This window comes from Trichosurus vulpecula, chromosome 4 (assembly GCF_011100635.1).
Source record: "Trichosurus vulpecula isolate mTriVul1 chromosome 4, mTriVul1.pri, whole genome shotgun sequence".
NCBI lineage: Eukaryota > Metazoa > Chordata > Mammalia > Diprotodontia > Phalangeridae > Trichosurus > Trichosurus vulpecula.
Window position 1 is genome coordinate 68,528,908 of NC_050576.1, and position 17,194 is coordinate 68,546,101.

Here is a 17,194-nt window from a genome sequence, read left to right on the forward strand (position 1 = left end):
CTATCAAAAGATGATTCACTTTAGAAAGGGCCTTGTTTTAGTCATCTTGTCTCAAATGAGAAGAGCTGATTTATAGAATAGAATCCTGATGAATAAGTATTCATCCACCTTAAGTAGACTCACAGAGATATTTTGATTAAGCATAAGAAAATTGATATTAAATAGGGTGAATTCTTTTCCATCTCATCTCCACCTTCTGGTCTCCCTCTCTTGCCTTGTCCCACCTGAAATCCCACCTTCTAAAAGAAACCCTTTTAAGTCTCCCTTAATTCTAGTGTCTTTCCTTTGTCGATTATCTCTAATTTTTCCTATCTTGTTTGTACATAATTGTTTCTATGTTATCCCCCTCTTTGGACTGTAAGCTCCTTGAGAGTGGGGACTGGTGGATTTTTTTCCTCTTTCTTTGTATACCCAACACTGGTACATTATAGTAACTGTTTGTTGACTGACAGGTCAATTGGAGTAATATTATTAATGGGTCAATCCACAGAGGGCTTACTTTATTCTAGCATCTTTTTTCTCCCAGGTTATTTCATAACTAGGAATATCATGTTAGAACAATTTTGTGAATCAAGTTAGTACTTTTGGGTCTCCTCCAACAATGATTGAATTAGGGGGACGATAAACTTTTCATTTAACGAGACAGATGCATAATTTTAGGACTTTGTAGTTCCATTTGTAAATCCATTCTTCCAATTCTGATCCTTAAAGAAAAAAGCTGTCTGCACCAATTGTCTCCATGTCCTCTCTTACTCATTCTTCAGTCCTTTGCAATATGGTTTCCATTCTGATCACTCAACTGGAACTGCTCTCTCAAGGCACCCACAATCTCTGCCTTTCCAGAGCATAGCACAGTATCTGACACATAGTAGGTGGCTAATAAGTACTTATTGGCTAGAATTGACTTACAGGTCAGATAGTCTTTTCTTAGTACTTATCCTTCTTGACCTCTCTGCCACATTTGCTGCTAGTGACTGCCCTCACTTCCTAGTTAATTCCTCTTTTCTGTGTTGTGATGCCACTCTCTCCTGGTACTCCTCCCAGCTGGCTCACCACTCGTGTCTCCTTTGTGACCAGAGTCCTAATCAGGCTTCTCACTTCGCATTTTTTTTCTTGGTGTCTCATCAACTCATATGGTTTTCATCATCATCTCTATATAAATAACTCTCAGGTCTCCCAGTCTCTCCTCTGAACTTTGGTTCCATATCACTAACTGCTTAATGGACTTTTCAAACTGGCTGTCTCAGAGACATCTTAAATTCATTATCTTCTACCCGACGATTCTACCCATCCCTCTTTCAAACTTCCCTATTTCAATGGAAAGCACCACCATTATTTCAGTCTCCCACATAAATAATGATAGCATATTCAGCTGCCAAATATTGTCATTTTTCTCTGTAAAGTACCTCATAGTCAACCCTTTCTGTCTGTGGACACAACCACCCCCTTAGTTCAGGCTCTTATCTCTCCTTGCTTAGACTGCTACCAAGTTCTTCTCATTCCAGTCCATTCTCCACACAGCTGCCAAAGGGATTTTCCTTAATCACAGATGTGACCATATCACTCTTCTCAATAACTCCATTGGCTTCCTAGTGCCTCTACAATAAAATAGAACCTGTCTGGCTTTTAAAGCCCTCCATAGCCTGGCGCTCACCTATCTTTCCAGCCTCATTTTTCAGTGCTCTCTTTCCTGAAATCTATAGTCCATCCAAACTGATCTTCTCTCTGCTCTTCATACCTGTCAACATGCCTCTGCACTGGCTGTCTCCCATGCATAGAATGTACTCCCCCAACCTCTAATTCAAAAAACCATCTCTTCATTCAAGTTACAGTTCAAGAACTAGCTTTTGTTTGAATCTTTTGTTGATCATTTCAACTGCTAAAACCACACTTCTGAATTTATATACTATTTTTAATTAAAAAAATTATCTGTATTGCTGGCATCTAGTACAGTGCCTGATACATAGTAGGTATTTAACAAATATTGATTGATTTCACATAATCAGCATAAAGTTGGGGACTAGTTTTCTTCCTGTCATTCAGTATCCTATTCCGTAAGGACATGAGGCATCTGTAAGCAGGACTAAACATTTAAAATATCTGAATGTTCCAAAGCCTTGGAGAAAAATGGAAATTTGGATCAAATTATGGTATATACATGATTTTAAGTGCCCTTTGCAGACCTATAGTCTCCTTGAATAAGAAAGTAATAGTGCCATTATTCTCAGCTATTGTAAGACCACATCTTTGGTATTATGTTCAGTTCTTTTTTTTAAATTAATTTACAGGAATCTATTTTACCTCCATCTCCATTTTACAAAAAGAAAAAAGAAAAACATTCCTTGTAGTAAATATGCATGTCAAGCAAAATAAATTCCCTCGTTGGCTATGTTCAAAAAAACCATGTCTTATTCTGTGCCTTGAATCCATTTTTTTTCTTTCTAGAGGAAGCTAGTGGTTCAGTGGACAGAGCGCTGACCTGGAATCAGGAAGAACCAAGTTCAAATGCAACCTGAGATAGTTACTAGCTGTATGACCCTGGGCAAGTCACTTAACCTGTTTGCATCAGTTTCCTCAATTGTAAAATGTAGATAATAACAGCGGCTACCTCACAGGATTATTGTGATGATCAAATGAGAATTATTTGTTAAATGCTTAGCACAGTAGCTGGCACTCAGTAGGCGCTATATAAATGTTCTTTCCCTTCCCCTTTCCTTTCAGGAGGTGGACAGCATGTGTCGTCATTGGTTCTCTGAATCATAGATGATCATTATGTTAAATCTTTTTACGGCTTTCAAAGTTGTTTCTTTTTACAGAGTTATTGTTTTTGTATAAATTACTCTTCTGGTTTTATTCACTATGTTCTGAATTAGTTCATTCAAATCTTTTCATGTCTCTTTGAAATCATCTATTTTTTCATTTCTCATAGCAAAATAATAGTCCATTGTATTCATATATCACAGTTTGTTTAGCCATTTCCCAGTTGATGGTTATCCCCTTCATTCCACTTATTTGCCAGCACCTAGTACTTGAGGAAAGACATCATTAAGCTAGAGAATGTCCAGAAGAGGGCAACCAGATACATAAAGGGCCAGGGGTCGATGTTATATGAAAATCAGTTGAAGGAACCAACAGTGTTCAGGCTGTATAAGAGAAAACACCTAGGGACCATGACAAAAATGTTTTGGTTTTTTGAAAGGCCATCATATGAAGAGGGTTTAGACTTTTAAATTTGGTTTTAAAAGGCAAAACCTAGAATATTGGCTGAAACTTTGAACTTCAATAATTTAGGTGGGCTTAATGTCATGCAGAATTTTCTTTTCTTCTTCTTTTTGTATTTATAATGTGATGATACCTCATTTCTTTTTTAAATTATTATTTATGTATTTTCAAAATTCATTTAAAAATAATTATGTATTTATTTTAAACTTTCTTTTCTTTTTAAATTTTGAGTTCCAAATTCACTTCCTGCCTCCCTTTCTCCCTCCCAGCCCATCCCCCACTGATAAGGCAGGCAACATGATATCAATTATATATGTAAAATTGTGATAAACATATTTCCATATTAGCCATGTTGCAAAAAAGCAAGAAAAATAAAGTGAAGAAATTATGTTTCATTCTACTCCATCAGTTCTCTCTCTTGAGGTGGATAGCATTTTTATCTTTTAGAATTGTCTTGGATAATTGCATTGTTCATAATAGCTAAGTCATTCACAATTGATCATCATAAAATATTGCTGTTACTGTGTACACTGTTCTCTGGTTTTGCTCATTTTACTTTGCATTGAATCATATAAGTCTTCCCAAGTTTTTCTGAAAGTATCCTGCTTGTAATTTCTTATAGCATAATACTATTCCATCACAATCATATACTACATTTTGTTTGTCCATTCCCCAATTGATGGGCATCCCCAGAACTTCCAATTCTTTGCCACCACAAGAAGAGCTGTTCTAAATACTTTTGTACACGTAGGTTCTTTTTTTTATATCTTTGGGATCCTGACCTAGTAGTGGTTAAAAGGTCAAAGGGTATGAACCCTTTGTTCCCCAGAATGGTTGGACCAGTTACCAACTTCACCAATAGTGCATTTGTGTCTCAATTTTTCCAGATCCCCTCCAACACTTGCCGTTTTCCTTTTCTGTCATGTTAGTATGATCTGTGTGAGGTGGTATTCTAGAGTTTTTTTAATTTGCATTTCTGTAATCAGTAGTGATTTAGATCATTTTTTCATGTGACTGTTACTAGCTTTGATTTCTTCTTCTGAAAACTGAAAACTGGCTGCGCATATTCTTTGAACATTTATCAATTGAGAAAATGAAGAATTTTCTAACAATAAAAGTCTTCCCAAAATGGAATGGGCTGCCTCGGGAGGTAGTGATAGTCTCCAAGAAAGATCTTCAAGACCCTTCCTTCCTTCCTTCTTTTGTTCCTTCCTTCCTTCCTCCCTCCCTTCCTTCCTTCCTCCCTCTCTCCTTCCCTTCCTTCCTGTTAGCAAGTAAACTCCTAGAATGTTGGATGGGCTCCCTGTGGCCAAACATATGTGAGGATATGGAAAAGATTTGTGCAAAATTGATAGTTATCAATATGTTCCATTAATGGAGTAAATACCAACATTGCTAAGATTACAGATCTGTTCGGATATTTGGATATGGTATATGCACACATACATACATATGTATTTGTGCATGTACATATATAAATATGTAATAATAATAATGACAGTAACAATAATATTGTTGGTCAGTCGTTCAGTCCTGTTCTTCATGACCCCGTGGAACCATAGCATGCTGATGCTGTCCGTGGGGTTTTCTTGGCAAAGATACTGGAGTGATTTGCCATTTCCTTGTCCAGTTGTAATAATAGTAATAGGATGATAGAATAGAATAATAGTAATATATAGTAATAAAATTGTATGTCATATATTTGCATACATATGTATATATGCTTCCTATCATCTCATTTGTGTGAAAAGGAGACATTCTGTCTCCAATAACTTAGACATTTCTTTATCCAAAGGCTTTTTTAAAAAACTAGATAATAAGGGGAAGATAAGAAGCATTTATTATTTCTTTATTAATCAAATGTGTGCCAAGTACCTTTTAGAAAGATTTACAAATATTGTCTTATTTGATCTTCATAACAACCACGGGAGAGAGGTGTTGTCACTAGCCCCATTTTACATTTGGGGAAACTGAGGCAAGCAGAGTTTATGTGACTTTCCCAGCTAGGAAGTGTCTGAGGCCAAATCTGAACTTGGATTCTCCTCATTCTAGGCCAAACACTCTATCCAGATGCTTCTGGTCGAACAGATGGTAAGCATCATCAGCTCAGAGCTTTAGAGTTTAAAAGGATGCTGGAGGTCATCTGCACTTAAAGTCCCAAACTCTCATTTTACAAATGAGTAAACTATGGACCAGAGAAATTAAGTGACTTGCCTACAGTGACATTTTGCTTCTAATGTTTAGAGCAGGGGTGGGGAACCTGCAGCCTTGAGGCCACATGTGGCCTTCTAGGTCCTTGGGCGTGGCCTTTTGAGTCTAAGTTATACAGAACAAATCCATTTATTAAAGAGATTTGTTCTGTGAAGTTTGGATTCAGTGAAAGGGCCACACTTGAGGACCTAGAGGGCCATATGTGGCTTCAAGGCTGCAGGTTCCCCATCCCTGGTCTACAGTGACAAATTGCAGAACTAATAGTGTTCATCCTTCTTCCATATCTTTGATTCCTGGTTATAAGGATAGGCATAGATACATTAGCATCTAAATTAATGGCAATAGGAGGAAGCCCACAAGGAAAGAAGGCACTGAGTTATTTTTCCCTCACTAATGACAATAGTGGTAGCCCATTAAAACAGAAATAGATCTTGCCCTGGAAATGGAGAGTTGTGTTGTGCTATCACTTGGCATCATCCAGCCTCTTCTTGAAGACCTCTGGTGGGAGAGGAGCCAGTACTACTGGTCAGTATACGATAATTTGAGAGCAGCACAGCAAAAAAAGCCAAAAACCAAAACCAGAAAATCTTGGTTCAAATCCAGCTCAGGTCCAAGTCACTTTAATCATTTTTATGTCTCGACTCTTTTGTCAGTCTGGTAAAAAAATCCCTCTTGGAATAATGTTTTTAAAATCATAAACTAAAATACGTAGGATTACAAAGGAAACCCAGCTATATCAAATATTAAACTTATTCACAGACCCCCTATAATCTATCAATGGGCATCTCATGGATCTGTGGACCCCAGGGTAAGAGCCTGTGTATTGGATAATTTTTTTTAGTTCTTAACCTATTACCTTATGCTATTGTTGCCAACTAGGTAGAGGGGCATAGTAGAGGGTCCTGGATCTGAAATCAAGGGAAGTGAATTTGAATTTCAGCAGCTACTCACTGATTTGATCTTGAGTAGTCCTTTAATCTCTGCATGCTTCATTTACCCCATCCATGAAATGAGAGACAAAAAGGTGATCTTTAAGGGCCCTTTAAGTTTTAAATTCTACAATCCCATTGAATAGAGGTTTTTTTGCTTTGTTTTTTATTTTGTTTTGTTTTTACAAGTTATTGTGAAGGAGTATAGTCCAGGTTACAGTATGTAAACATTTTACCTAAAATATTTTGTCATCCTGAAAAAAAAGTCAGAATTTTGATTTTCTAGTTTTTCATGGGAAAAAAACCCCAAAAAATAAGAGGAAAAGACCTTTTTATTCTCTTTTTTGTAGTTTTTCATTGTTTCCTGGGTTATTATAGCTCACATCTTATATAGAGAGAATACACTGAAGTATTATGCCTGACACATCTTATTGGGCCATGGGACCTAACTGATCCTTTGTCATATCTGGCCAGTTGCCAAGAGTTGGCCCATTCCTTGGGGTTCAACTTAACCTATACTTGGTTGTTTACAAGGAAAATAATATAAATAATCTAAAATAAACCCAAGAACACTTGGATGTTCTGCAATTCCTACGTTGTAGAAGATAATACGATTGAGACAATGCCCTTTTAATATTATCCTCATACACAAATTAATTTACCCAGTGAATATAAAAAATAATGTTTTAGATGGAAAATTTTGGCTTTTATTATTGAAGGTCTCCAATATTAATCTGAGAAACTCAATTTTATTATTTTCCAAGTGTTTGCATTTCCAGTAACAGTCTTGTCACATCAAAGATGTTTGCCTTTTAGTAATTCTGTGTTCTCATAAAATCAGTCGTGTGCTTGGGACCAACATGCTGAAAGGCTTGGGAACATCCTGGCACTGCAAAATATCATTAGCGTTACACAAACAGTTCAGACACAGGGTGTGTCATCCCTGCTTCTTCTTCGAGGCTTAGTCCTTGCTCTTCCATCTATGCTCTGTCATTTGCCCTTGTACCACCCCTCTGGTTTGTTCAGTGATCCATTGGGAACTAGAGCATCTTGCGTATAAATGCCCAGTATAATCTTCGACTTTTATTCTTGTTATTAGAAAGCAAGTGGGAATAAAGGTCAGGGTTTTCGCTGGCAGGCTGTCTGATTTTTTTTTCACTCAGCAATCACATGTTAAGAGGAGCTAGTTCATCTGTCTGCGGGCTTAGGCTTCAACAGCATAAGCTGTCAGACTAACATTGATTGAAGGTGGACTGGGAGGGGGAAAGCGCATCTGTCCAATGGCTGGCTCGCCATTGGCTTCTTATTACAGCATTCTCCCCTGAGACACACCCTGCATGCTCATTCACCTACCTCCTCCTCCTCCTCCTCCTCTTCTTCCCTCCCCTTCTTCTCCTACCCCTTCATTACTGATTCACAGCAAGAGGCAGCAGCAGCAGCAGCCCTGCTTGTCACGAATCAAGGATTGCAATGAGCTCATCCTTTTCTCCTTGCAGCCTCACAACTGCCTTAGCTTTCTGGCTCCTGCTGCTGCTGTCTGCTCACTTATGCACAAACACACACATGCATACACACTCACACCCTAGGCCCTGCTAGGTGGCCTTGCCGGTTTTTTGTTTTTTTTTTTAGATCTGAACTCTTGTGCATTCACTCTTGGCTGTTTTCTTAGCTTCACTGGCTCTCACTGTTTTATATTTAGATCAACGTTTGCTTTTTGTTTTGCTTTGCCAATCTACTCTGGGGCTCCTGAACAGTGGATGGTTGGCTTTTATGGTGGCTAGAGTCAAAATGCTCTTCTCAAGACGTTAGCTGGCAGTTCCTACCACACTCAGGCGTGTACAACATCCTCTAGGGGAGACCTCAGATTGTCTCCCCTCCTCCTGTAGTTCTTCAGACTGTGGATAGAGAGACCAAGTCTTCTCATTCTGGATACTTACCTCTTACTGCTCATGGAAGAAGGGGTGCCCTGCCCAGCCCCAGCTACTAAGCTCACACCTCCTGTCAAAAAGTCCCAGGACATGCACGACGAGAGGAGCAAGCTGGTGAATGAGTACGCATGCCGAGTGCTGGAGCTTCTGGGGATGGGCCATCGCCTGTTTGTGCCTCGGCTTCTGGCGGTGAGACCACTTTTTATTGAACTTCATTTTTAGGAAATCTGTCACCTTTTTTGCCTAGGAGAATCCCCTGCAACCCTGGACGAGGCTTGTGGTTTCTTCTGTTTTCTTCTTTTTACCCACCCTACCTTGAAGGAATTGCTGAATGGCCATTATCCTTTTGGCCAAGGACTGCCAAGGGGCCCCATTCCTGAACCTGGTCCATGCCACTCCTTAATTGGCAGGAGGGGATCATAGCTCAGGAGGGCTGTATCCCAAAGGCTATTTGCTTAGAGCTTGGAATCCTCTTCCTGGGTTTAACTCCATGTTAGCAAGTGTGTTTCTGTGGTTTGCTACATAAGATGATAAAGCAGAATGCACCCATGCTTGGTATGAGGAGTTTTGTCATTCATGTATCTTAAAGCTGAATTTAAAAGCCAACATTATAACTGGTCATCTGAACCAGTAACATCATGGGTTGTTGCCATTTAACCATTCTATTTGGTTGCTAACTTGGATTTTTGTGAGGGGAGCGATGTCTAAAAATACCTGTTCAGGAAATAGTTAAAGATGCTTTTATCTACTGGGACAACTAAACTGAGGGTCTTTGAAAAGCTGATATTTCACAAATGGTACTGAGAAGTAGGACTTGCTTATCACTCATATTGCCAAATAAGAGGAAAAAAACATATCCTCCTTCCTCCCCACAAAGAGTTAAATTTAAGTAGTAGCAATTGGTGATGCAGGATTATTACCCATTTCCCTTCAGTGGTTTGGTAACTACACCTTGCCACTGTTCTGTCATATCTACGGTAGCACTACACCGTTATTTGGTAATTGGACCAGAATAATTGAGTCTGCCTATTTTGCATGATACAGCTCAAAAAGATTCCAGATTGTTAGACTTCTGTTATTTTGGAACCCTTTCACTGCTAGAGTTATTTTACTGAATTTCACCCAGATCTTGCTGTTGATTTACCTCTGCCCTTCCATCATCTTCCTAGCTCTGCAGCTCTGTAGGTGGATGACTAACAAACATGTGATTATATTTATTGAAAAGTCTGTTGGACAGAATTCTGTACCTTGTCTGTCTTGAGATGGAGACACTTGGTTGGATTCTCAATTGTGGACAGTTTTAATTTATTTTAATTCAGCAAACATTTGAGAAACCCCTCATATGCAAGGAAGGATGTGTGCTACATTTTACTGTTTTGGAGATTTTGCAAGGATTTTATCTGAGATGTATAATTCCATTTTCATTTATGCAGTAAATAAAAGGAACCCAGTATGTGTGGTCTTCTGCCCAGTTCATATCCCCATTGGTCAATTAAATTTCTATTTTCATGAACCTTAATTTTATAATTAAATAGGAGATGTAGATTCATTGTTTTTATTGTAAAATAATTTTAAAGAAGCATCGGGAACAAGCACCTTTGATACTTAAGAGTCTAAAGTTATGAAAACCCAGCAAATTCTTGTCATTCCATGGTGGGGAAGGGAGTATTAGTATTTTGGGTCTTGTTATATATAATCATCTTTTCAAAAAGTATTTAAACTCTATGACCCAGTGGTCTTTGGTACGAGCTCTCCAGGAACAGAAGGTCCTCCTCTCATTGCTTTCTGTATTTTAAGATATTGTAAAATAAAATAAAACTTGATAGCCAAAGCTTCCCTCATGTTGGTATCTGCTTTCGGGATAAAAACTTTCTCTAGTTAGCATCAACTAGGAGTAACTTTCTGTAGAGCATAGTTTGGGTTTCACTCTCTAGCTTTCTGAAGAAGGCCCATTCACCTCACATTTTCCAGTTAAACAGAGTTTGTCATTGCCAGTTTGGGATATTGTGGGTGTGACATCCATTTGGTCAGTTGGGGTTTTGATACTGGCAGACTGAGAAATAGCTACTTGCTGCCATCACTTCATATGTAAAGCTTGTGGAAAGGTATCTCTAGAGCTATATGAGTCTCTTCCACATGGTTGCACTTGAGGAAGATCAGTGGGAGAACCATATTACTTTTCATATTGAGGATCAGATATTTAGTAACATGTCTTTTGGGTTGGGGAATTCTGTTTCTCTGAGTTGCTATTCTTTATAACCTGTGACAGTGGGAGGTTCAGTAGTTCAGCCTTGTCTTGAACTGGCTAATGATGTGGGATCAATGACTAAACCTTATAGGAAGGATCTGTGAGGAATCTTGCCACATGCAGCATTGTGTTCTGCCATCAGTCAAGAGGGCATGTGCTGAAGTTTTTAGAAATTTACAATAATTCTTTACATTTTCAATCATAGTTTGAACATGAATGGGGAGGAATCAAATCACCGTGGAAAAAATCTGGTTAATTACTTGAAGAAACCCATTCACCTTTGAAAAACTAGAAGGACAAGCATAAATTGTTAAAAAGCATCATAGGAGGGTGGGGATTTACTAATGAATGAGGTAAGGTATTAGGAATTTGTAACTTTGAACCTTGTTCATTGTTTAACATTGAAAGTACACAAATACACTAAATTCTTGTGTGTGGTTAAAAGAGATACCCTTAGAAAGACTAAACATAGACTTTAAATTTGAGATTTCAGTGTGTTACTTTTTAGAAATGGGCCAGATGATCACTGTTCAAAACCAGTTATAAAGATGTGAACATTAGATGTTCCTCTTCATAAGAGAAGGTTCTGATGGGCAGATTCACCAAACTGTATATTGCTGCCAAGTAATTTAAGAAATAGCAAAAACAACAACAATAACAACAAAATCCAACCTCCAAACCCCAAATTTTGTCACTTCTACTATGATCCAAGCAAGTCCCTAGATGCTCATTGGGTTTGGGATAGCCCTGTTCAAAAGAAAGACTCAAGTGTCCAATATTGAAGTTTACACTATCCTGAGTTAATTAGTAAATCAGTTTTTTGCAGAATTTCATTTTAAATGCATTAGGTATTAGATGGAGTGACTCGTTACTTAAAAGAATTCAGTGATGAAGCCTGTTATGAAACAATATTTTTGAAGTATGAATGAGTAATGACCTCCTATCTCTCTGGTAAATATAGATTTTCATACATTGGATCGGCATAAAATAGAGTATAACTCCATATGTCTGTGCCGCCTTATTTTAGATGATGCTCTACAAATGAACCACAAGGAAATTAACACCCTTCCTTCCTGCCTTTTCTTGCTCATTGTGAATACTTTCTACTTCTCTATAACATATCACAGTGATGTAGAGACCTGCTATCTTGTCTACATTTAGGACTTGTCTTAGACTAGCCTATTAATCCAGTCACAGGCCTGGCACATTGTAGGTGTGAATAATAATAAAAATGCTTATTAATTGATTGATTTCCTGTGTAATTTCTACTTAAATGTGGAAAAGGGTAGTATTTGAGACTATCATTGTTAATTACTTTATCATATCACCATTTGATGCCAGATTAGTGAAAAGTTTCTAATTATCTACAAGAGCAAGCACAGCCCTTGATGCTGTAAAAAGAGTAAATAAAACGTCTCTCAATTACTTTGACTTTCCTGTTTTTTTCTTTTGAATTTTTTGGAGGGTATGGGAATAGAAAGCAGAGTGTTAGCATCTTCTATCTATAGTTTTAAGGTATGTCCAGTCTAGGCTTTAGTCCAAAATCATAATAGGATTTTTCTGGGGGCTGAAAAAAAACTACTGTGTTCTTTTCCTTACTATAACTCCCTTAGCTCTGGTTAACATTATCTTTTATTAATATTCTCCAGCAAATAAAAATACTTTGGAAAATGGAAAAAAATGAGTAGGCTACCACTTTTTTTTTTTACTTTGGAGTACAAATACATACAATGAAAATGTTCCCTGGGTGCTGTGCTTTCGGAAATGTAGACAAACTCTAACTGAGTATTTTCCATTTGAAGAACATCCTCTTTAGTTTTAATCAATTTCCCTTCCTATGGTTACAATAACTAGAAAGCAGTAATCCAAGAATCAGCATAACCTGTTTGATCTTGCTCATTTCGTTGCTTAAGTATCAGTCTTTATGTTTTGGGGGATACATATATTTTAAACCTCAGAAGTTATCACTAGAGTGATTGAAGCATAAGCCTCTATTCATTGACAGGGTTGGGTATTAATTCTCATGTTATCGTAAAATTAATTTTTTGTTCTTAAGAATGACACCTATTGCCACAGTTGCTACATCACTAATTATTATGTAAATGCCCCCATCTCCAGAGGCCCTTTCTAATTCTGCCTATCTGCCAATGCCTTCGTCTCTTCAGGTTGCTTTTCATCCACCCTTTATGTTAGATATATACCCATTTAGATAGCTCGGTGGCACAGTGGATAGAGTATCAGATCTGGAGTCAGTAAGACCTGGGTTCAGATTCTATCTCAGAAACCGAATGAGCCATGTGACCCTGGGAAACCCAATCAACCTTTCAGCTTAGGTTTCCTCATCTATAAAAGGAAGATAGCAGCATCTATTTGGCAGGGTTGTTGCAAAGATTAAATGGGATATTATGTATAAAGCACTTTGTAAACTTTTAAATACTACATAAATGCTATCATCATCATTATTTATATTCTCTTCTCCCCTCTAATGTAAACTCCTTGAGGTCAGGGACTTTTTTGCTTTTTTTTGCATCTCTGGTGCCTCGCAACTATTATTTAATAAATGCTCATTGATTGATTACATTAGAGAGCTGTTATTGTTTTCAGAGATATTTTTCTGAGTCTTGGCTTAACAGGTGAAATGAGTTCCAATCGATTTCCTTGGGTTTCTTTTTAGTTGTATTTGGACAGATCTGTAATACCATTGGTTTGAATGCTTAGCAGTGTAGTTCGAGTAAGAACCTCAGTGTCTGGTACCTTCTCCTGTCAGGTGATCTTCAGAATCTTCCTAAGACAATCCAAATGCAAAACATACGCTTGCCAAAAAGAATATCTTATGGAGAACTCACACAGGGCAAGCATTCACATGGTGGTCAAAAGAAGTGATACAAGGACACTCTCAAGCTCTCAAGAACTTTGAAATTGATTGTGTGACATGGGAGACATTGGCACAGGACCTCTGAGCATGGTGTGCCCTCATCAGAGAAGGTGCTGTGTTCTATGCAAAACAGAATTGAAACAACTCAAAGGAAATGCAGGATGTGCAAATTTGGAGTATCCACCCCAAATGTTCACACAGACTATTTGTGGCCAACCTGTGGTAGAACATTCTGAGCTAGTACTGGCCCGATCAGCCACAGTTGGACACATTGAATCTGATCAAGCATAGTGAGGTCATTTTGTCCCTCTTCGAGAACAAAGGACAACAACCAACCAACCAACCAATGCCATTGGTGTGGTTACATCCTCTATTAGTGCAGATTGGAATCCCTCCATTCTTATTAATATCTTTGTATAAATCTTCCCTAGACAAACTGCAAAACATGCTCTAGGCTATACCCTGTTTCCTTTAATGTTTTCAGGACTACCATTGTAGCCAGCTGGTCCTTTGTTTTTTTTCTCATTCTCACTGAGTCACTGGTCTACATCCTTTTCCTTTAAGAATAGAAAACACTGTGACTTAGCTTGATGCTCTAGTTTAGATTTTATAATCTCTTACTGAGATTGACATTTATTTGATGCCACTTTATTAAATATTTGGTAATATATCTAACCAATGGGGAGTAGCTTATTAAAGTATTACTTCTGTGAAGGGTAGGAGGTATCTCAGATAGAGATCAGGTTGGAACATGAACAGTTAACTCCTGAAGATTTTTTTTTCCAGTTAATCATAGTACACAATGACAATACAATGAGACAGAGAGAGAGAGAGAGCGAGAGAGAGCGAGAAGATAGAATGAGCAAGCATTTATTAGTGCTTACTATGTGCCAGGCACTGTGTTAAGTACCGAAGATACAAATACTGAATAGCTAAGTCAGCTATATAGAGTGGCAAGCCTGGACAGAACAGTTCAAATTTAGACTCTAACATTCACCTGGACAAGTTACTTAACATCTGTTTGCCTCAGTCTCTGTAAAAGGGAGATAGTAATAGCACCTACTTCCCAGGGTTGTTGTGAAGATCAAATGTGGAATGCTTAGCATATTGCTGGTGCTATATAGACATTAATCTTTGTCATCAAATAAAAGCAAACAAGACAATTCTTGTCCTCAAGGAACTTACTTACATTTTAAATAGGAAAAAAATCAGCAGACACATAAAAGAGTGGTGCAAAGGGGAAGAGGGAACAGTCTGTGCAGAAGCATGGTGGAGTAGCCGTGTTGTAGGGATGGCCAGGAAGTATCTTGGAGGGCTTGGGTCCTGGCTAGGGAAGGCAAAGGCTCACTCATCTGAGTTAGGGATGCATCTCTGGAGCCCAAGGTTTCATGGTGGGAGGGAGATGAGGATATGAGCCAGAGGAGCAGAATGACATGATATGGAGATAGAAAACAGAAATTAGAAATTAAGAAGAAATCGCCAGGAAAGAACCTAAAAAGCAGGGCTCCAAACCTTTCTTTTCTGCTAGTTTCTTTCTTCTGTTTTCTTCAGTTTCCTTTTCTGTAAAGCAGTGATACTAATAGCACATTCTCCCAAGGTTGTTGTGAGGATCCAATGAGATGATAATTGATAATTATAATAATATATAATAATATCAATAATAATGAGACAGCAATCCAACTGGAGGTAGAGCAGGAATGTCCATCAGCAGATGGGCACTGAGATAGTAGGAAAAGGGCTATTCTAGAGCCTAACATCTTTCATTCCTTTTGTTTATTTTTTTCTTGGGAGGAGAGGGGGTGGGGATGGAAAGGCAACTGGGGGCAAGTGACTTGCCCAGAGTCATCCAGCTAGTAAATGACTGAGGCCAGATTTCAACTGAGGCCTTCCTGACCCCAAGGACTCCTTGGGTGACACCCAAGACAGTGCTAAAACTCTCCCAACTACCTCTATGTCCTGCCATGAGTAAGGAGCTACGGAAAATGATGCAAAATCAGATGGCCACTTAAACGTTTAATTTTCTATGACCACCACCATTATTGGCTCTGTCCTCTGATTAAAGGATTATGAAATCCTGCCCAACATTAATAGCAATTGAATTTTTATTTGTTTCAGTTTAATGTTAATATAAATTGAAATGGAAGTTGAGGAGGGGCAGGAATCCAGAGGAATTCACCACAGGTAAAGCAGTAGGAGCAGGGCTACTGGATGCTAGGCTACTGGATGTCGGTCATGCTCCACCAAGTGCAGGAATGTGTGTGTGTATATATGTTATGTATGTATTTATGTATGTAGGTATATAGCAAATTTTACCTGTGTTTATAATGGAATTTAAGTGACAACAAATTTTAACATAACATGTAGCTTTATGGTTCCCAGTCTCTATGGTTTTGACTTTTTATTTCTTTGCTCATTCTTTCTCTTTAATAACAGCCATTGACTGCTTTGAAGAATGTTTTGTTTGGGCTTATATATCCTCCATCTGAGCCTTATTTTATATTCACATCATTTGAAATGAAAATTATTTATGTGTGGTCTTAAAGAAGCATTTTCAATGTTGAAATATATAAGCATGTTTTTTTCTCTAGATGTAAATTTTCTGTAATTAACTTAGCAGTAAGGTTTAAGTCTCGTTGGTTTACTTCCACAACCATTTTCGTAGTGTGCTAAGTGAGATTTCAAGTTGGGTAGTTTTCTAAATCTCCTCACTCTGTTTTTAATTTTCTAAACTTCTTGTGGAGGTCTTCCAGAAGGACTGGGATCACCCTGGTTGTATCTTCCCACATCTTCAGAAGAGTTCCCTGAAAAGAAAAACAAAAACCCAGAATTACAAATTAGCCTTAAAATACCAAAGTCCTCTTTGCAAGGCTTTTTCCTTACTCAGAACTTGTGTCTGGCTAAGCTGTTGGAAGATGAACTTTCCTAACTTTCATCTGCCATAGGACAAGCAAGTTAATTTGTTAGAGCCTTCTCAGATTGCTTCTTCGAATGAGATTTCTGGGTGTATGCAATCAATTTTAGCTTATGGCAGAGAGGACAGGTGTGTTTCCCCGTCCAAAGAATGGGTTTATAAACTTTGCAACATTGATTGTTCAGGAAAATATATCATCTTTATAATTGTTATCATGAATAGAGACAAAAATGTCATGATTTCCCTTGGAAATATGTTACAGACATCCAAGGAAGACCTTCTGCAGGCTGACTTCGAAGGTGCTTTAAAGTTTTTCAGAGTCCAGCTTCCAAAGAGGTACAGGGCAGAAGAAAATGCCCGGAGATTGATGGAACAAGCATGTAACATTAAGGTAAGCTGCCTCAGTTTCATTTACTGACTTTCACATGTAGTATCTATTTACTGAATAAAGGTGGAATTTGAAGAATGGCAAGAGAACATGAAGAGAGATATTAAATTGTTCCTTTGTGAATTGCTGGGTTTTGACTAGATTGGTGAAAAGAAACATGTTACATTTTGCCTTGGTTTTCTAGTGGTCTGCTTTGTTCTACACTCTAATTCTACATTTTTTAGAGTGAAGGACATTTAGGTTCTTAGATATTTCTATCATGTTGGTGGCTGTGTGGTAGCTTTATGTGAGGGACAGCGGGTCCAGCTAGTGACAATAGGAAATCAAAGGCTTGCCCAATAGGTTAGGGTCTTGAGTGGGCTGCTGTGATGGTGGTTTCCATAGCAGCAGACTTGATGTTCCGCTTTCACCATCTGGCTTAACGGTGTTCAAGGCAACAAAAAAGAGCATGCCTATGCAGTTCTTCACTCTCTGTGAAGATC

General features: G+C 38.1%; 1 protein-coding gene across 3 annotated transcripts in view; it reads left to right on the top strand.

Annotated features, from left to right (window-relative positions):
- The window catches only part of RABGAP1L (RAB GTPase activating protein 1 like), a 680,962-nt gene that overhangs the window by 512,951 nt on the left and 150,817 nt on the right, over nucleotides 1-17,194 (top strand). For 2 of the 3 annotated variants that reach the window (XM_036756235.1, XM_036756234.1), the window contains exon 19: nucleotides 16,587-16,715. In XM_036756235.1, the coding sequence (XP_036612130.1) occupies nucleotides 16,587-16,715 (129 nt within the window). Of the gene's footprint in view, nucleotides 1-7,767; nucleotides 8,480-16,586; nucleotides 16,716-17,194 lie in introns of those variants that run through there. The other variant, XM_036756236.1, reaches the window with a different exon arrangement.